The sequence below is a fragment of the Mauremys reevesii genome, linkage group 3 (genome assembly GCF_016161935.1).
Source record: "Mauremys reevesii isolate NIE-2019 linkage group 3, ASM1616193v1, whole genome shotgun sequence".
In the NCBI taxonomy this organism is placed as follows: Eukaryota; Metazoa; Chordata; order Testudines; family Geoemydidae; genus Mauremys; species Mauremys reevesii.
Window position 1 is genome coordinate 172775668 of NC_052625.1, and position 21879 is coordinate 172797546.

General features: G+C 38.7%; 1 protein-coding gene across 1 annotated transcript in view; it reads left to right on the forward strand.

Moving 5' to 3' along the window:
• Positions 1-1628: 1628 nt before the first annotated feature.
• TPO (thyroid peroxidase) overlaps positions 1629-21879 on the forward strand; it is an 83665-nt gene continuing 63414 nt past the window's right edge. The window contains exons 1-4 of the mRNA XM_039531384.1: positions 1629-1686; positions 5027-5111; positions 15293-15462; positions 18465-18597. Of these exons, the coding sequence (XP_039387318.1) occupies positions 1629-1686; positions 5027-5111; positions 15293-15462; positions 18465-18597 (446 nt within the window). The remainder of the gene's footprint in view (positions 1687-5026; positions 5112-15292; positions 15463-18464; positions 18598-21879) is intronic.

Here is a 21879-nt window from a genome sequence, read left to right on the forward strand (position 1 = left end):
CCATGAGTGCAGGGGACTGGACTAGGTGATCTCTTGAGTCCCTTCCAGTCCTGTGATTCTATGAATTTAATAGAAATACTTGATTTTTGCCTATAAGCCAACCAATATTGGCCTACTGCACATTGCAGCTGTAAAAGTTCCCCACACCCTTCTTAGTTGAGTACTATAAGATGAAATACTGGATTTAGAGGAAACAGTAGAGCAAGAGTATTATTAAAGGAAAAATGTAAGTGTGAATTAGTTGCTGCCAAGAGATGAGGATAAAAAATTATCTCTGGAGGCTGATGGGCCATGGTTCAGAATGAACAAAAGGGAGTGCATTACTGTGGGGTAGTGGTGGTAAAACACATAGTAGCATATGGTGCAGAATTGCTGTCTCAGATTCAGGTTGCCTGAGAACTTTGAAACAAATATGAATTCAGCAATGATTTAAGGGAATGGCAACATTCTTATTTTAACTGAATGAGTTTGCCCGGCCCTAGTTTACATTGTCTAAAAGACTGACGTCTGAAACGTAAAAACAACGATAGACAGGTAGCATTTGGTGTCATTAGCATGATAGAGAGACGCATACCTAACATTGAAGTGAACTGCTACATTTGTATAAACAAGCTTTGGTCAAAAAGCCTTCAAGACCACTTTGTTTCTTAAAGGTTGAGTGACTATTAGTGCATAGCGCCAGTTTATATGTCTGCCTGGTCCCTAGGAAGCACTTCACTTTCACATTTCAGAAGAGTTACTGCCACCGATAAAGTACAAAACTGTAGAAGATAATCTCACCAGAAAAAAAGGTCAGACTGTAAAACTATTGCTTTCAATTTTCTAGAAAAAAAAATCATTTTAACTTCTGAAATGTAACAAGGGCTGTTGTCAGGTTTCTTTGAGCAAATTTGTTTCCCTGAATTTTCAGAGCTGATTTGTTTATGATTTTTTGATTTGTGTTTTTAAAGCCTTTCAACTCAGGTCATTGCACCATATTTGAAAAATGGTACCACTAGGGTGTTTTAAATGAATTTGCATTGCTACAACACCTGCCACAAAACCAATGCATTGCAATAGACAATTTAGACCCTTTTGCCGCATGAACATATTTCTGATACCATGATGACACCTAGCTCTATAGATAGAAGCGGTTTCTGTAAGAACCTGATTCATTGCCTAATGTAGAATGACAAGCACAGCAAAATTACAATCTCAGATTGCATGGAAATCATGTTATTTGTGTGAGAAGTAGAAAATGGGTGGTCAAATATTAATTTTTTATTCTATTGCCCCAGGGTCATCTGACTTCTGGGTTAAATGCAGATACTGCTGTAAAAACATATTGTGCGTCAAATAAGGATGTGCATTTCACTTAACTAGAAATTTCCCAGGAGGCTTTCAGTAACAACATGAAAGATAAAGTGAATGAACTAACTATATGAGTTTTAAAAAAAAACTTTGACATAATATCCAAATGTGTGACAACATATTTAATGAAAAGAGAAGATATATTACTGAGCTGAGGAAATTATCTAGAGTGCATACTGTATATTTCTTCTAGGAGCTGTGATCCCCTTTTTTCACCCACCATAATGTCTTCATTCCTTCAGATGAGAGTGTTCATTTTCTTGGGAGTTTCAGCAACAATGGCCTGCACAGCTCTTTTATTTTCTTTTATTCAGAAAGGCAAAGATGTCTTCTTTGGTAAGTAACAAATAAAATGTTCTTTATTTCCTGTTTCAGCCTTTGGCTGTACTGTTGGTGAAACTGAAAACACATAAGCAATGCTTGGTAGTTTAGCTTATAATACTTTTTCCATTCAGAAAAGAGACAATGATTGACTTCAGTGAAAGTTTTTCCACAATTGTTTTCCTTTTAAAAAAAAATAAAATTACATCTTTATAAATTCACCACAGCAAACACCCTTTGCACCTGTGATGCATGTGTCTGATTCATGTACCTTGTGATTATGAATGACTGGTTGTACTTTATTGTTGCATTGACAAGTCATATGCGGTATTTACACACATAACTAGAATCACAATCCGTACATTTAGGCAGTATAAGACTTCAGAACTACTATGAACTTCAGAACTTACAGAGAATTCTAAGCCAGTAAGGTCTATTGAACCATGGGTGGAGGAAATATTGGAAGCCTCATTGTTTGAGCCATTTTAAAACTGGATTGAACCAAGATTCAAGAATATGAATGAATGATGAACACTTCTGCCGTAGTGGAGAGTAGACAAGATGAACGGGCAGGGCTTTTTGATACCTGTAGCTTATTATTTTATTCTATAACTTTAGGTAAGATTAAGATGGGAACAATCTTAGAAGCTTTTGCATTTCAACGTAATGTATAAACACTTTGTCAAATAAAATTAGATCTGAGATGGGGGAAAAACAACATTGCTTTTCATGGGAGACTGTGTTCTTTTCTAGACCATAACTGCCAAACGGGAGATCAAATTTGATTCCTGTTATGGACTCTCAGTTTGGCATCACTGTGTGAATTGTTAGGGAGGTCTTGGCCTAGAAAGACCTAACAAAACAGTTGGCTAGTTCATCCAATATAGCTTAACAAACTTAGCACTGGTGAAAAGCAGGTATTTCTGGCAAAACATTGTATGGAAATTTAAACCTGTGCTTAACACTAAAAAGAGGCAGAGGCAGCAATCCTATTACACCATGTGTTTCAGATCAGAATCTTGTTTGGGGCTATGCAATCAGCAATGCTCAAAAAAATGAGGCAGGCAGAATAAATGGTTTGGTGGAAAATATCCATAAAATTATTGAAAATAGTAGTACCAACGCCACAAAAAGACATACTGTTATGTGGCTTGAACAAATCAATCTTACTTTCTAATGTAGACATTAAAACCTTTTCAGATACTCTGGCTAGAAGAACAGATGCAGAGCACTCTTTCCTCAGTTGATATACATTGATCAAACAGGTTTCATATGAAGTAGACACCTGAGTGATAACATTAGATGAACCATAGGAGTAATTCACAGTATGGGGGGGGGGGGGTGGAAAGTCTGCTGCTATCCTTAGATCCTGACATCTTTAATAACATAGAATGGCATTTTCTCAAAATACAGGTGTCAGAGATGGATTTTGGAGGCATTATGAAGACACAGATATTTTAAGATTCTCCATCCACTAGGATAAAAATTAACAGGGAATTTCAACTGTAGAGAGGAGCCAAAGTTCTCTCTTTTCCTCCTTGTTGTTTTCCCTCTTTATTGAACACCTGGAACTACAAAACAAAGAATAATATAGCATAACAGCACTTACAATTAATGAAATAGAACATGCAATTGCACTGCTTGCAGATGATGTGATACTAATGGTACCAATTCAGTACAATCTATAACTTCCATTCTTAAAAAAATAATCAATTCACTGATAGATCAGGCCAGAAAATTAATGATGATATTTTAAATATTCAGCATAGATATCTGTAAACTGTAATTAAACAGCTGCAAGATTAATTTGAGTTTGTATGGTCCAAACAAACGTACTTCAGAATCAATGTGTCTCCTAATTTCAGTCAGCTAAATGACATTAATTTTTTCCTGGTATTTCAAAACTGATTTGTTGGATTGGAAAAACACTACATTCGCCTTAGATTGGTTGTAGCGCTTAATGAAAATGGGTTGGTTGCCAAAGTTTAATTGCCTATTTCAGGCCCTACCGACATCGGTATGAAAAAAGATCTCCAAAGGCAACCCAAACAAGAATTATTACATTTGTATGGGACAATAAGTTCCCATTTATAAGTAATAATTCTCTTTATGTACCCACTGTGGATGGGGGATTGGCAGTACCAAATTTAGTAAAATATTACTGGGTGGTTTAGTTAATATCACTATCAGCCTGAAACCCTGGTATTCCCAGTAAATATGGGTGGAAATTGAACAGGATTTTAAACATATATTTAGTATAGTGTTCTTATTCTTTTTAACCTAGAAGATACAGATCAGTACAAAAGAGAAACAATGTGATGTAATGTCACATCATCCTTTCACAAGGACACTTTGGGTATGGAATTTGATAAACTGTACCCCCTTTCCAAACTCACTTAAACTCATCAGAAATAATCCAGAATTCAACTGGGTTCATCTAATCCAATATAAAATACATGGGAGGAAAACGATACACAACCATTGACCATAATGATAAAATTATGACAATCAATGCCATCAAATTACTTATGGGACATATTAATGTGCCAGTTCTGGTTTATTGGCAACTAAAGTAGTATATCAAATCCAATTCAGGCAGCCCAATTTTTAGGAGACCATGAACAATCATAGAAACAGTAATTATGGGAAAGATCACGTCAAAAGTTCTGATCTCTACATGGTATAACCAATCATTACCAATGGAGCCAGAAGATACGACCTTTATGGAAAAATAGAAAAAAGGTCTAAAACCAGTCATCCATTTGCAACAATGAGAAAATATCTGGATCTTGTTTGAATCCAGTTTTAAAATATCTGGAGGAAGGCTGGAACCTTATCATTTGTATAACTAGTACACACAAAGTACTTTATCAATGTTCCCTCACTCCATTTAAACTAAGGAAATATATAAAAAGGAAGTCAAATGCATGAGAGAACATGGCGGAACAGGGATCTTTGTGCATGTATGGTGGGACTTCCCTAAGATAATATTTTGGAGGAAAAAAACCAGAATTTTCAAGGTAAGTAAAATTAGTTTACACATAGACCCCATAGTGGTTCTATTAAGTTACAGCCCAAAGGAGGTTATTGACTCAGAGAAGAACCCAGTACTAACATAATTACTGCCAGGCAGCTATATGTGATAATAGCTCCTTTTTCTGGAAAATAATAGCTCCCTCAACATTGGCCACATGAGAAAGTACGGGAAATCCTTCCAACGGAAAAATTACAGACAGCCTTTATCTATATTAAGTGGATTTTCTGAAGGAAAGTTTATATCAGTAAATATCTCAACAATCAATACTCTGTGGATGACTGTTGCCTCCAATTTAACTTTTATTTTTTTAATGTGTAGGAGAAACTGAAGATACCTACATTACCAGTGCTATCCAGGAGGGGGCTAAAATGGTGGATGATCCTATATACCTTATACTGAAAAGGTAAAAAAAGCCGGGGTGTCAGTTTTGCCATTAATTTCAGTGTGACCCCTGTTGGGCCATAAGGATATTTCTTAAGGGGAGCATGCAATGTCACATCATCCTTTCACATGTTGTGAACCAATCTAGCCTGTATAATATCATATGCTGCAAAATAGTGCAATATTTTATTCATTAACAAAACTACTAAAGCATTACTTTGTAAAAAACAAAAAAATACTGTTGCAAATGAGTGTTTTCTGATTGTTTTAATCCAATGAAAGATGTCAGACAGCATGAATCTTGGAGGCAAACTAGTCTGAGTTTTCACATCACCTCATTTATTTATTGGGCTAAAGTGAAGCTTTAAATAGCAACTATATTTTACCAGCATCTGAGTTAGATAGAAAAAATGGGTGCTGTCATGGATCCCTCAAAGGTAATAACAAAAATCCCCTTGACTTTGGTGGGGCCACAATTTCACCCAGTGAGTCCATGGTAAGCAGATTTTGGCATGAGATGATGTTAGGGACTGAATAAATTCAGTAGCTTAACTAATGCCCAGTGGAAGAATAGAGGTAAGTTGTTAAAAGAAATGGGAGTTAAAACACAAACAAACAAACAAAACAAAAATAGCTTGGTTTTTCACGGTGAAGTTGGAGCCTAGATGGTGTCAGGGGAGAACAGTGAAGATGGCAATCCAATCACGGTTTGGTCAAGATGGCTGGGGGCGCACTCAATGTAAAATGTACTGTTATTTGGCATGGGATCAAGTGATTTCTATGTACAAGTAGCTCTAAATATCTAAATTTATGTGCTGCCCCAAATTTGTTTCTCTCCCAGGTTTAAATTTGTAGATGTCCCTGAGGCCATTGTGCAAACAGGGTTTATATACAGTGGTGAGCTGGAGCAGGTTCCCACAGGTTCTCAAGAACCAGTTGCTAAAATTAGACCTCCGTGGAGAACCAGTTGTTAAAGGGCCAGGGGGTGGGCAAAGAACTCTGGTCCGCAGGCCGGACCATCCTGTTGCTCCCAGGATTCCCAGCTGGGGAGGCTGAGGCTTCCCCGGCCCTTCCCCCGCTTCCCTCCAGCTGTAGCGTGGCCAACCGCGGGCACCAGCTGGGCAGCTCAGTTGAGCGATGGAGTCGTCCTGCTGCTGCTTTTTGAATGGCCCAGCAAGGTGTGTGTGTGTGTGGGGGGCTGCTGCAAGCTCCAGGGCTGGCCAGGGGGAGGAGGCAAGTGGGGCAATTGGCCCAGGTCCTGCAGGGGCCCCCAGCCCCACGAGGATGTCTCCCCTGGCCTCTCCCCTGCTCCCACCCCTTAAATCAGAACTTTTTATAGGGAACCGGTTGTTAAGATTTTGGCAGCTCATCACTGTTTATATATGGTGTATATGGTGAAAGTGACTTGAGATTCATAGATCCCAGGAAAGCTTCTTGCAGCTCTTTGAGTAGACTGAGTATAATAGAAGGTCACTTTTGCTTAGTTGCCTAAATATGGATTTTGGGGCCCACAGCTATGCAACCAAATTTGAAAATGTTGGCCTTAACCTATTGATGTTTCAGTTTCTTCATGTATAAAATGGAGCTGATAATATTTACCGCCCTCACAGGGATGTTGTGAAGGTTATTTGTGTAGTGCCTTACTGATGATAAATGTTAAATATTATTACTACTGCCAGTTGTGCTGCTGGGTTGTTGCAATCCATTAGAAACTAAATTACAATCCAGCTAATTTCAAATAGGGCACCATACTGTTTAAATTCTTTCAAAATGTTAACAAAATAATACATATACAAGATATAAAGTGTTGCAATGTTCAAAGTTCATTTTTAATGTTCTTCTTAATAGAGGCTTCTTAGGGAATTATAATAATGCATAATATAGAAAAGACCAATCAGCAGGTCCTGTTTTCTTTACCTATTATACAAAGAACACAATGATTGAAAATCATATGACAAATTATATCTGATAAAATGAATATTTGGTTGACCTGTGGAACCTTCTAAGGCAGGGTGTTATTGGTGAAAACAGCTTAGAAAAAGTAAAAATGTAGTAGGCATTTTACATTACGGGCTTGATCATGTAAGCCTCTGAGCACTCTGACCATATCCACTAAGCACATGCTTAAGTGCTTTGCTGGATCAGAGTCAGAGTGCTCAGTAGCTGCAGTTCTATATGAATAAAAATAGCACCTACAGTTACATTAACTAATATAAAATAGCAGGGCTGTCAGTCTTCATGGTTCAGGGCATAAAATGATCATTAACTGAAGTCCATAAGAAATATATCCTATCTTATATAATATTACACAATCTGGTGCCTTTAGGCCAATTCAGTAGGTCAATGGGTCCCATAGAAGTTAATGGAAAATTTGCTATTGACTTAATTTGGCCCTATATGTGTGTCTTATACCTTCCTCTTAAACATCAGATCCCTTGGCCTTTGGAAGAGACAGGATACTGGACTGAGGGGGCTGTTGGTCTGTTTGAATAGTCTGCTAAAGCAGATGTGTTCTTAAGTTCTTAAAATGCTTCTGTATTTTCAAGTCACTTTAAAGGTATGTGCAATTTAATAACCTAAACTATTTTCTTTATACTGCATGTAAAAGAATATGGTGCAGTAGAATTAAGACTTTAGTGAGTACAAAGCCTAAAAACTATGAGAAATGAATCTTACTGCATATTTGAATTTCTGGAAGTTATGGAATTCACAGTACTGCAGAAACTCAAATCATCACACTTTAGCTCATAAATAACTGAAGAAGGCCACAATACAATAAAAATGAGTTCAGCTCTTGAGAATGAAAAGCATTTCTAGGATGAAAAGGCAGTTTCCTATTCAGTGTGGGACTGGGAAACTTAATTATTCCAAGTACAACAGTACAAAATTGTTTGCTGAATTCATGAAGTAGGTTTCCAAACTGCAAGCACACTGAGTGAACAAAACTAGATTTTATTTATTACTTCAACTTGAACTTGAACTGTGATCATAATGGACAAATGCATTTCCTCAGCTAGGTATTTAATATCACCATTTGGACTCTTGTATTATTTTAGACCCTCCCCATATACTGTAATTATTGAATAGCAACATATTAAACTCACTGACTACAGCTACCTTCAATGCTGCTAACTTTTTTAATGTACACTTGATTAGACCTACAGGGGGCCAGACAGCTTCAGAATTAGAGTGGGAGTGTACACAGGTATAGGCCACTCCTTCCCATGGGCACTCTGATGCCCATTGGCCAGCCAGAGGGAGATGGGCGCTAATTGGCTCCTTGCTTCCCAAGATCATTAATTTAAACTCTTGTCTGGGATTTTTTGTCTCACCCGCCTTCCCCTTAGTATAGGAACTGTGTTTTAGGATGCGTTGGGTCAGACAGATTGCCTACTTTAGGGGTCAGAAAGGAATTTATCCCATTGGGGCCAAAATGGCTGATGCCTTTGTAGTTTTGTTTTGGGAATAGGACTTTCACATTTAAAAACTAGGAATTTATATGAATGTTTAGTTCACCACAACTTGTAGATAGTGCACAGTGTGGATGAAAGGAATAAAGGAGACCTAGGAGTTCACTGATGGAATTTGGGCCTGTGGGGAAAAGGGAGACCTGAAGTCTTCACAGAACAACGTCCTTCTCTGGTGCCTTCTGCCCCCTTCACAGTGGGACAAGGGCAGGGGATTCAGACTGAATCTCAGGAGTAGGCAGTGGAGAGTCTACCCTGAGTTATGGACTATTTGTGAGAGGCCCTGTAAACACTGCACTGGATTACTAGATACCTGGTAAGGGTAGAGGGGGCAGATAACCAGGGAGAGGTGCTAAGTTTAATAAAGTTGTGGCCTGCTGTTTAAATCCATCCTTTTGTCTGTCCTCATTCACTTGCATGTCCTGATCAATGAACGTCTAGCAAAATGCAATATTTTTGAAATAGCTTTCCCAGATTTTAATATTATTTAGGGCCTGATCCAACTCTTGCTGTTTGTTGTGCAGTTTATAATTGTCTCGTTATTTGTTGGTGCTGCCCAGGCCTGTTTGTTCTACTCACCTGTTGTCTCTCACCATATAATTAGATTGTTGGTTCTTTAAGGCAGGAGCCATTGTTCTGTCTTTGTCATTATCATAATACAAATAATCATCATTATTATAATTTTCATTACTATTACAATTATACTTATTATGATTTATTATTTGTATTACAGTCGTGCTTAGGCATCACAATAAGGATTGTAGGCACTCAACATACACAGAGTAAGAGACTGTCCCTGCCCTGCAGAGCTTACAGGCTAACACAGACAAAGAGTGAGAAAGTAACACAGAGAAGTGAAGTAGTTCACCAAGGGTCACAGAGCAGGTCATTGCCAAAGCCAGCAATAGAACATGTGTCTCCTGACACAGAACTCTATCCACTAGACCAGGCAGTCTCCCTATGCTCTCCCTACCTTACGTCCTGCCCAACCAGAGCTCTGTTGGACCCAAGAATCTATCTCCAGGCGCCAGGCAGCAAGGAAACAGACTCATTATATTCCATGAGAAATCTCTCAAATTAATTTGTACTTTACTGTCAGCAATTATTACGTGGTAAGTTTGTACTGTTCTCTCTGCCTGGCGATTTGCTAAATCTAAAGTGTAAGTCACTGGCTTTAGATGTGTATTTCTAGTAATAATTATATGTGCCACTTACTTTTATAAGTCCTTCATCCAAAAAGCTCAAAATATTTCAAATCATTAAGTAATCAAGCCACTCAAAATCCTGTGTCTTAGGTAAACATTATTGTGCTCAATTTACAGGTAGGATAAACTGAAGCACAGGTAGTTTAAGTGACTTTCCAAAGTAAGACATTGGCACAACCAGTCATAGAACTCAAGAATCCAGACTCTTAGAGCCAACCATTAACCACTAGAACACACTAACTACCTAGTGAAAATACAATGGCAGTTACACAAGATAAATTTATTTTAAATTTATTTTTCTAAAATATAGAATCATAGAATATCAGGGTTGGAAGGGACCTAAGGAGGTCATCTAGTCCAACCCCCTGCTCAAAGCAGGACAAATCCCCAACTAAATTATCCCAGCCCAGGGTTTGTGAAGCCTGACCTTAAAAACCTCTAAGGAAGGAGATTCCACCATCTCCCTAGGTAACCCATTCCAGTGCTTCACCACTCTCTGAGTGAAAAAGTTTTTCCTAATATCCAACCTAAACCTCCCCCACTGCAACTTGAGACCATTACTCCTTGTTCTGTCATCAGGTACCACTGAGAAGAGTCTAGATCCATCCTCTTTGGAATCCCCTTTCAGGTAGTTGAAATCAGCTATCAAATCCCCCCTCATTCTTCTCTTCTGCAGACTAAACAATCCCAGTTCTCTCAGCCTCTCCTCATAAGTCATGTGCTCCAGCCCCCTAATCATTTTTGTTGCCCTCCGCTGGACTCTTTCCAATTTTTCCACATCCTTCTTGTAGTGTGGGACCCAAAACTGGACACAGTATTCCAGATGAGGCCTCACCAATGTCAAATAGAGGGGAATGATCACGTCCCTCGATCTGCTGGCAATGCCCCTACTTATACAGCCCAAAATGCCATTAGTCTTCTTGGCAACAAGGGCACACTGTTGACTCATAACTAGCTTCTCGTCCACTGTAACCCCTAGGTCCATTTCTGCAGAACTGCTTCCTAGCCATTCGGTCCCTAGTCTTTAACGGTGAATGAGATTCTTCCGTCTTATACACATACATATTTTATTAACTTACAATAACATACACTGCAATGTAGATTTAAAATGTAATTAATATACATAAATGTCACTGCACTATGGCCTGCAAAGGAAAACCATACAGCTCCAGTGAATCTAATCAAAACATTTAGAAATAAAAGTTATGGAACAGACCACATCTTTAATTAGAGAGTTCTTTAATTAGGAGTTTCAGGTACATTGGTACTGATTTTCTATTCCCTTTCGTGAGACTGGCATGCTTTCATAGTGGGGAGATGTGTGCAGCTTAACTAAAGGCCCACCCAAAGTCAGCAAATATAGCTGAGCTGGAAAGGCTCCATGATTCTGAAGAGATGTTATGAGCTGAAGGGGAAAGATCCTGGACACTCCAGAAAGCTCTGCCCAGGCCCAAAGAACTCTCCAGAGTGGTAAGGCATCTGAGACAGGGAAATGCATATAGGTGTGTTCATTATTTTGTATAGATATGTGTATTTCTCATGGTGTTAAGTAAAGAACAATGGTGTTTTAGAATCCACTCTCAAGGCTGCCTGTGTATCTGTTTGTTTTCATTGCTGCATCTCTTTGAAGAGGTAAATTGTAAGCCACGAGACTCAAACCTTTGGAGAGGCTTTGGAAGAGATTTCAAAGTCTAGGCACTTGGCTGTAGGGTCCCCCCTGCCAAGAGGAGTGTAAGACATGAAGTCTTCACCTGGAATATGTACCAAGAGGCCCAAAGCTAGGTACAGGGTTAAACTCTGCCCACCACCAGCAAGCTAAGGGCACATGGGATTCAGAGCTTGGATCGCCTCACAACAGGCTGGCAAGTATACAGCAGGAGGAGGAGCATGACCAGATCTGTGACAGTAACAATCACCTGGCCATAAACAAAATGTATCATTTAGATTTTTTTTTGGATGAAAAGTTCTACTAAAAAGGATCTTTCCTGCAGAAAATGTCAGTTGTGACAAAAATCCATTTTTTCCAGAAGAAAAATATTTCATTTGAATTTTTTGACAAACCTTACTTATAATATTCCCATCTGTCTGCAAAGAGATGCAGTATCTTGCTTCAAAGAGTAAAGTTAGTGGCCTTTGAGAAATGTACAAAGCTGTTAGAAAGTATATTTTGTTGTCAGTTTTTCCTGTTACAGAAATGGGATTTTCTCACTTTCCAATACAAATGCTAAATGTTCATTTTGGTGCAACAAAGAGTTAAACATTCTGTCTGTGTCACAAGGAGCTAAACTTTTCTTAATGATTTTACTCTTCTTGCCATTGAAATTCATCTTATCAAGAGATTAAATTTTAGAGATAATCATCAATAAGTTTGCATCAGAATAATCAAGAAAGAAGCATATGCAGTTTCCATTTAACCAATGAATACAAAGGCATTTTCAAAAGTTAAGAAAAATAATATGAAGAATAGTAGAAGGAATAGGTACAGTATATAAAGTGTCCTAAATTTTTAGTGTAAAGAGAAACTGCAGATGAGATGTAATGTCTGAAAAGACCTCAATTTAGCCCTGTCAGAAATCTTTTAAGAGAGCTTCTTCCTGTGAGATTTCCAGCCCCATTTGGTATAAACTCAAGATATTTAGTTTGGACAAGCTGTAGACAAGCCCTAAACGCAAAGATTCTTATGTGAACTGAACCTAAACGCTAAATTTGGCCTAATTCTAATGAAAATAGATGAGATTTTCTGAACCAGACCAGAGCTAGGAATGACTGAAGTTGGGTCTTTCAAGGTGGAGGAATATCTTAAGGAAGCAGAGTACATTTTATCTAGGGGGGGAAAAGACAAATGACATCTCTGGAAGTGTTTGAGTTTTAATAAGAGACTACAGATGGTTCAGAGTCTTCGGTCAGAAATAAATGCTTTTATTTAGTATGTACTGCACAGGAGCTATCCTGGTTTCATAGTTTTAACCAAGGGGGGAATTAACCTCATTTGCAAAGCCTATTCCAGATGCCACCACTTCAGATGCCTTGCAAGCTGCTGTCTGCTGCTGGGCCTCTGTATACCCAGACGAGTGGACAAAAGGGACCGTCTGTATATGCTGGGAAGTGAAAAATCAATTTCTATGCCCCAAATAAGAAACTACTGTTACAGAAGGTCACTAAACATTACCAGTTATTCACTGACACTCAAGTCCTCAAGGGGGTGTCCAAAAATGAAATGAGTTTCATTTAATATTCTGTAAAACTTCACTGATCTGGGATATCTCCTGAGGGGTATAAGGTAACTCAGGCTTAAAAGCAGGTTAGGAATTTTCAAATACTGCCTTCAATAAATGTTAGTTCAAGGCAAAAGAAAGATACTACATCTAAAGCTGAAGTAGTATGGCCAATACAGATGAGAAATATTTTTGAAAATTGTCCATCTGTATTTAAATATTACCTCATGAGAAGGCTAAAGTAATTGAGAACTGATATTTCAGAATTTGAAAAATAAGTGTAATTTGTGCAAGTTGCTCATACACTTTAGGATTTAGGCAACTATGCTCACATCTAAACACCTCGGGCCTGAATTTGATCTCTCATACACTGTTTTTTGTACTTCTGTAATTCTTTTGACTTCAGTGGAGTTGTTCCTGAATTACACAACAGAAAGTGAGATTGTTGGTTACTTTTACCCTTGTCACCCTCAGGACTAGAACTAGGCAAATAACTGATTTTTTTGGTAAATTGGTAATTTCAAAAAATCAGGACAAAAATCATTTTGGATCAGACCAAAATAAAAAAAAATGAATTTGTTGGCAAATGAAAAAGTTTGAGGAAAAAATGGCTTTGGTTGAATACATTCCATTTTGATTTTGAGCATTTTTACTTGTTTTTAACATTTTTAAATTAAATTAAAGGAAATTTGAAAATGAAAAGTTGTTTTGAACCAGAAAAATCAAAACATTTAATTTTTACATTGTAAATACAAAACATTTAGATTTTTTTTAGATTTTTTTGGGTTGATTGGTTGAACTGTTTTTTGTTTTTTCTTTAAACAAACAATTTGTGAAACACATTGGTGTTACCAAATCTAAATTTTTAACCATAAAATTTTGGTCAATTTTTTTTGCCTATCTCTAATCAGGACCCAGTTCCACTATCTTTTCATGTGCCGAGCTCAGATGCAGTGGAGCTCAGTGAACATAAGGCCTGGGAGACTGGGAATTTCTCTCTATGTGAAACAAAGTGCTGCATACCAGATTTCCATCCAAACTATACGTAAAGCATGAGCTTAGAGAACACATCACCAAACTGAGCTTGGCTTGCCTTGAGGGTTTTTTCACATTCTAGAGATCTGATTCAAGATTCATTGAAGTCATTGGGAGCTTTGCCACTTACTTTAGGTGGCTTTGGAACAAACTCTAAATGGTTAAATATTTGTGGGAGCTCCTTGCTATAGCATTTACAGCACTTCACGGATAGAATATGAGCAGGTGCACAGTGAATTGGAACTTAACCAGCTACCCATTTTGTGGAGCTGTTTTTCTTACTATAGACACTTGTCTGAGGTCTCAAGTTTGATTGAGTGGGCTGTTTCTTGATTGAGCACTTAACCGTATATTTTATGCCTTAAGTTGTCTGTGATCTTCAATGTGACATTTAAACTAAACCTACCATTTGGATTAACTGTTCAGTTAATGCTGCATTGTGACTATTGTATTTGGCATTTATTAGTATTTTATCCACAAGGTATCCCTTCCTATCCCTATGTAATACAAATTTTGCTTCAGGGCATCATCAACTCACAACAAGCATAAAAGGGAAGTGGTTTAGTTCTTCTGGCAAAGTTTATTCCTATATTCCTTCTGTTCTTGATAACTATTTGGCACTTGAGATGTTGAGTGACATTCCTTCTGTTCTCTGTCCAGCAGCATTATTTCTGATGTAGCCATAGAAATGACAGAATATTACTGCAGTTATTTTCCACTGAATATCTTTAGCATTTGCTTCAGTCTAATCTGAACCATCCCAAGTGATGGTGTTTCCAGCTAAGATGAAAAAATCAGGCACAGATATGAATGCAATATTCAGAGTGCAGTTTTACCAGAGGGATTACCACCTTCTTGTTACAATTTGATGCCTTAGAAATTTGATGCGCCTGTTTTGTTGCCATATTGCTTTGCAAAGTCATATCTAATTTGTTGTTCACGAGCAACCTAAAGTCTCTTTTGTCATGATAGCTTTCCACGTTACTCCCTTTCATAGAGTAACTGAACAACTAAATAGATATTCAGAAAACTTCTGTTAGGCTTCAAGGAACCTTAGTTTATGTGTTGGGTTCTTTTCTAAAATATAGTATTTCTAAATCTTTAACTATTTCCAATATGTGTACACACATTATGATTTGTTGTATTGTGGTTTCAGCCCACGAGTGTTTTCCTTCTCCATCCAATCTTCCCAGGTTCAATCTTTTCCACTTAAGCTCCAATTACAAATATCAGTATATTTAAAGGTTGCACTTAAAAATACATATTTTATCTGTGTTATAGAAATCTCCAAAGGAGGGAAATAATAGCTCCTGCTCTGCTGCTGGCTTTTTCAAAATTTCCTGAACAAGAAAATCTAGATATTTCCCAAGCATCTGAAAGAATGGAAACTTCAACACAAGTGCTGGAAAAAAAAATTCACCAGAAGCAGAAACGCTCACTGCATCCAAGTGGTAAATACAATGCACAGGCAGAAATGCCTGTTGATAGCTTGAGGGTTATCTCCTAGATTGAAACTGTGTTGACTTCATTTTTATTTTATGCAGGCAGGAGTACTATTCATACCCACACCTTAGAGTCATAGGGCAGGCTGTTCAGTTTTTAAAAGCATCTTACAAAATAGTTACCTCTATTGGGTTTTACTTCTGATTGTACTACTATGGTTCTTGAGTATCTAAACAATAGCATTTAGCCATTAGCATTCTAAACAATAGCATTTAGCCTTACCAAATGGTAAGGTGGATAGAAAACTGGCTAGATGGTCGGGCAAAGCCCTGGCTGGGATGATTTAGTTGGGTTTGGTCCTGCTTTGAGCAGGGGGTTGGACTAGATGACCTCCTGAGGTCCCTTCCAACCCTGAGATTCTATGATTCTATTCTATGATTCTATGATTAGCATCCTATGCAATCATACACATGCACTTGTATTGTCTACAAATCATCTCACAAATATACTGAATGTCCTGCGTGTTTTGTTGAGCTTCTTAGGTCGGAGACTTTGGTCCTTCTGGAGCCTGAGGTTGGCAGACACAGAAGGGTACTGTTTGTATGTTTTTCCTCTGGGCCACTGAGTTCCTGAAATACCCTTCCTCCAGACATGGAAGGACTTTTTACTTTTCATGGTGCATCAATGTTATGCATTTTATATGCTATTATCCTTGTTTCTACTTTTACTGTGTTTTATGTAATGCACTGGAAAGTTCGAAGTTGGAGAGTTGTCTAAGTAATACAACATTATTATTAATATTTTATTTTAAGATGGGCCAAACCCCCCTGGCATTTGGGATGTTTGAAATTCAGACCTAGATCCAAATATGTCATGACGTTAATACCATCTCTATAAATAATAAAATTGTAATAATATCTGTTTTCTTTCTTAGTATTATAAATGCACCTCTTTTTATTGTTCAAGAGATGGAAGACATAGACTGTTGCAAACAAACATCAAGCACTGCAGTTATCCCTCTCAGGTTTTTTCTTGGGAAATTCATGCCATACACATAAACTAAGGCTTGTCTACGCTATCCCACAGTTCAGAATATGGGGATATGAATAGCAGTGCACACTGAAGTGCTATGCTGTAATTCCCTCTTGTGGAACGCACAAGCCTACCTCCTGACCTGATTGGCTTTGAGATCCTTAGCTCCAGGCCAAATCTCAACATCTGCATTGCTATTTGTGGCGTGCTAAGCTGGAGCCCTGCTAGCTTGAGTCTGCCTGCCTGGGCTGAGAGGCTCGCTCCCAGCAGACATACTCACACAGACCCCAAGAAGGAGGGCTGTGAAGTCCCCGGACTTGAAGGCAGAGTTTACAGGCCAGGCAGGGCAGGGATAAGAAGCATACAGCCCCAAGAAACAGGGCTGTGAAATTGTGAAATGAAAAGGAGGTTAACCTGAATGAAGTGGCCCCAAGAGAGGAGGAATCTTGTTCTTAAAGACTCTAGATGTAGGTGTATTATTCTCAGAACTCAGAGGAAAAACTGAGGCAGGGTGTCTGCAGGGCCATCCAAGGTCACAAGGTGGCACTCTGGGATAGCACATACCCACACGCTGCCTGATGGTGTCTAGATTCCAGCTTCTCCCCACCTACAACATTCAAATTCATTAATTATGTGTCCATCTCACCCCCACATCTGTCTGTTCTGCAGCCCATCAATTAATAATTCACTTTCCTAGCCCCGGTATCAATTGTACCCATCCAGCCCCACATCTGCCCTGAGCCCCCCAGCATCACCATTTTAAGGGTTCTTCACTCCTCTTTTTCCAGCCTGGGGGATGGGCAGCTGCATCAAGGTCCTCTTCACCCCTCTCCCCATTCCCAGGACTCATGTGAGAGGAGTGGGGAGAGCAGACTGACCCAGGAGGGAAAGAGGGGGGCAGGATCAGAGCCATCTTGAGCTGTTGGACTCTTTCTGCACCCTTCTCTCCATCTTCCTCTCTTGTTGGATGGTGTTGGATGGTTCTACTCTCCCTCCCCTCCCCAAAACCTTTTTTTGGCTTCTGAGGGGAAAGGAGTAGAGCTGTGCCTGCTTCCAACAGCAGCAATTATTGGCTGCCTTCCCTTTCCCCACCTCTTGCAGAAGAGCAGCCAGTCTCCAGCAGATCTGAAATTCATATGAGGGCTGGAGTTTCTTGCTTTACCCTGAGGCTAGCTCCAAAAAGGGTTGAAATCACATGACTCACAATGAACGCTGATGGCCACTGGGCTCCATCTCTTGTCTGTAGCTTTTTCAGTGCAGAGGAGTGGCTCTTGTTACATATGGAGGAGGTGTGGCTGTAGAGACCACAGGTCATGCTCCACTTCAGAGGGTGGGGCTCTGGGATCAGGGAGTTGCAGGCTGTGGTCACTGTTGTGTTGGAATGGCATTATGTTTCATAAAGGAATGCAATTGTTAATGACAAGCTTTCCATGCCTTCATAAAGAGAGTACTGTACTCTTAAAGTGCAATGTTAGCTCCTTTTTGTATTTAGGTCTGTTCGCCTGTAACTATATTGGCCCTAATTTTTCACTAACTTTTTGGATTCTTTCCTTTTTGTTTATCATATGCCCAGTTCACTTTAGATATTGTTGTAAGTTTTATGCAGATTCTCAGATCCCGGAAACGACAGTAATTTTTAACTAATTCAATTACTAATTTAACCAGTTCTAATAAAACCGCCCAGATCTAGTACCTAATAAATACTATAGACCTTTTTCATCTAGCCAGGGAGCAGAAATAATTCTATGTATCTAGATGTCCAGGGATATATATGTATCAGGGAAGACAAATAGCTAAAATGGCCTTATTCGTATAAACTACATGGTGAATACTTGTGAATAACAAATACATTAGCAGAAATGACGGGGGTAACAGCTTTTTGTAATGGATTCTACTGTAACAGATACAACATTATTCTTTAACAAATAAAGCAAACAAACGGGTCATGTTGGGTTGGCTGGTTATATTTTTTTTTCAGATCTTTTATCAGCTGATTTGCTCAGAATGATTGCCAATATTTCTGGATGCATGCCTTACATGCTGCCACCAAAATGTCCAAATAATTGCCTAGCCAATAAATACCGCCTCATCACTGGTGCCTGCAATAACAGGTATGTAACTTGTGTTGTTTTAGGACACAGTTCTCTTCCTGTTACTCATAAAAATATGTTTTTTGACACAGAAGAAAATGAAATGGTTACTTAATTTCATGTTAGATTAAAGAAAACAATGAAGAAAGAAAAACCACTACAATATCTCCATGAGAAAAGAAAGAAAAAACAGTGTCTCCACTATTCAGTTTTTCTCATAGCTGTTCCCTAGCAGATAGACATCAAAGGTACAGTACAGATTTCTTACATGCAAACCACAAAGTGGTGTTAAAATGCTTGTGCATCAGAGCCTTGGTTGGCTGAAGGTTTGGGGACACATTCAAAACATTCAGTTGAACATGGTTTTGGATGAGAGAGAGGTAACTGGTCATCTTTGTACAATCTTTGCTTTGAGCCTCAGAGCACAGTGCAGAGGTTACCAGCCTGCCCCAGAATGGCTTACTCACAGTGAAGGTGTTCAGTGAAGGTGTCCTGGTCTGAACCCTCACTTGAAACTGGGCGGTTCAGTGTGAGACCAGAGCATGTCTCCCCCCCCAAAAATCTAGGTGTGGGTCTCCTCTCGCTGCCCACACGGTCAATTCCGTGGGGCCGACACCTGTTTCCTTCCCCCAACACAGATCAATCAGAGGAGGAGGAACCCCCTCTCTCCCCTCTCCTCTCTCTCTCTCCTCCCGAGAGAGAGAGATGCCTGGATTCTTGGACCTTCTGAACACACACACAGGCAGCACTTCCCTCCCCTCCTCCCCTCCCCCCTAAGAATGGGGAATTAACCAAAAAGAAAGAAAAAAAAAAAGAAAAAGAAAAAAAAAAAAAAAAAAAAAAATACAGAATCTCTCTGAATCCAAGCTGGGCACTATAACTCATAAGTTTCTCTCTGTCTCTCTCTCTCTCCTCTCTCTACAAGCAAGTACACAAAATAATAACAATAATCAAACACAAACACAAACATATTAGAACAAACATAGGATTATTAGATATGTAACACTTCTAATCTTGACTAGAAGAAATTAGTTCAGAAAGGTGGAACTTGTAGGGACTTGATTAACTCGTCTGGTCTCTTGAACTCCAAACGGCCAAAGACAAAAACCCCCCCAAACAGAGAGAGAAAGTTCCCTCCTAGGAGTTTCAAAATCTCTTCCCTGATTGGTCCTCCGGTCAGGTGCCCACCAGGTACTATGCTTTAACCCTTTACTAACTATTCATGACAGAAGGGATGCTGCCTGGCTTCCTAGACTGGTCAGTTTTTAAAGGGTCTGTAGCTTTACTGTGTCTCTGGACATAACCAACATTTGGCTAACCAGGATGTTTGGTGAACAGAATTTCAGTTAAATAGCATCGTATCATATTTTAATAATTTGACAAAAACAGAAATGATATATTGACTAGGCCTCTGTGAATTTCAAGAGCATAAACTCTTCAACAAGGCATTAAATCCCAGAATTCATATTTGCTAATATCTGGGTCTGCTACAGTGGGACTTTAAAATTGACTTTTCTTCCTGTCAAAGTTTTATTTATAGCTCCTTCTCCCTAAAGGGCTTATTAACAAGAGCTTGCTTTTTTATTGATGAGGCCATTAGAAAAATTATGGCTGTGATTAACTTGCAGCTTTCACTATTCACGTGGCTCAGAAATAAATGTATTAACATTGCTGCTGGTCCAATTTAGTCTCCACAAACACTGAACTGCTCTCATGTCACGACACACGTCCTAACTGCATTTGACTGCTTACTTCTTATGGTAAGAAGAACAAAGATTTTCCAAAGTGCTAACTCAAGTTATCCAGCCAAAAGTTTTAAATAGTGAGAAGGATTTTACTTCAGAAGAATCACCCTGATTTGATTTGCAATGAAACTGGGGTAGAGGTAGAGGTGTGTGGGTGGGGGATCTTAGGTCAGTAAGTCAGAATAGCATTGCATGGTAATTTCAGTTTGGAACAGCTGTTTACTTGTAAGAAGAATCTAGTTAAGATGTACTTAAAAAGCAATCAGCAAATTTATTCGATTGTAGCTGTGCTTCTGATTAATTTATCTGAAATATGTACAGTATGCATATTTGGGGCAAATAGCTTGGTTTATGGACTGTTTACTGAGCAATATTGAGATAACTTTACTTCACTGTGAAATCCTTCAAGCAAATGCGTAATGTAGTAGGATTAAATGTAGGCTTGTGTGGAGTCTATCCACATGGCATCAGCCATTCCCAAATGTAGCATTGGCCACCCAAATAGATATTAACAGATTTACTGTCCTTGCCTTTGCTGTCCAAAAGTATGCAATGGGCTAACTTATTAGGGCAGACTTATTTTTTAATAGAGGGCATTGGGGGGAAAGGCATGGCTGAGCAATTATTTAGCTTTGTCTTGGTCCTCAGCTAAGTAGTACTGATCTGAGTACAGTACTTTGTATTGTTTAGAGAAATGGAAGGGATTTTGAAGATTAAGGCATTCCAGTTATGTTAGAAACAGGGAAGGATGGCTTAGTTGTTTATGCTTCATGGGGCAGAGCCTCAGCTCGTATAATACAGTTTAGCTCAATTGATTTTAGCAGAGCTACATCATTTTACACTCGCTGAGAATCTGACTCTTGTTATGAAACCTCTGGAGCTATTGATTCAAAACTTGCCATATTATCTTTAGCCCTTTCCTTTTCCACGGCAGATACATGAGTACTGCACCAGGGAGTTTACCATCTTGTATCAGATCTCATATTCCATGCTTTCATTGGACACTTCAGAGATTCTTTGTATTTTTTATATGAGCAGTGTTTTGCCGAAGCATTGTTGGCCTGCACCTCCACTTTTCCCATTGTTCTGCAGTGCACTAGTTGGTAGCAGAGAGGTGCATTATGGGAAGATGTTGTTATCTCAAGGAAATTATTTTCAAAAGAGAGATTAGAACTTTCAAAGGCATCTGGGAGTTATAAATTCCAGCCAAAGATAAATTTCAGTTAGGTGAATAATGTAGATAAACTGTTTAGAAAATGGTTCTTTTTGAAAATCATCATAAGCTCCATAATGCTTTTTTTTTCCTAGCTGAAAAGATGTCTTTAACTCCCCTGTATGTGTTGGGGACTGGGAGAATATCTCTGTCACATTTTTATTCTGCTATAATCAGTTTGAGTAGATTTTGAACTTTTCGCTCAAGTGCAGCTCAAACAGGAAATTCAGAATTTCTGTTTCAAACGTTTAAAAATAGCAGCTATGGAATTGTATTGGCAGATGATGCATGTGGAGTGAAAGGGCTAGGCATTCCCAAGGGCATCATGTGCAAATTTGATAAAAT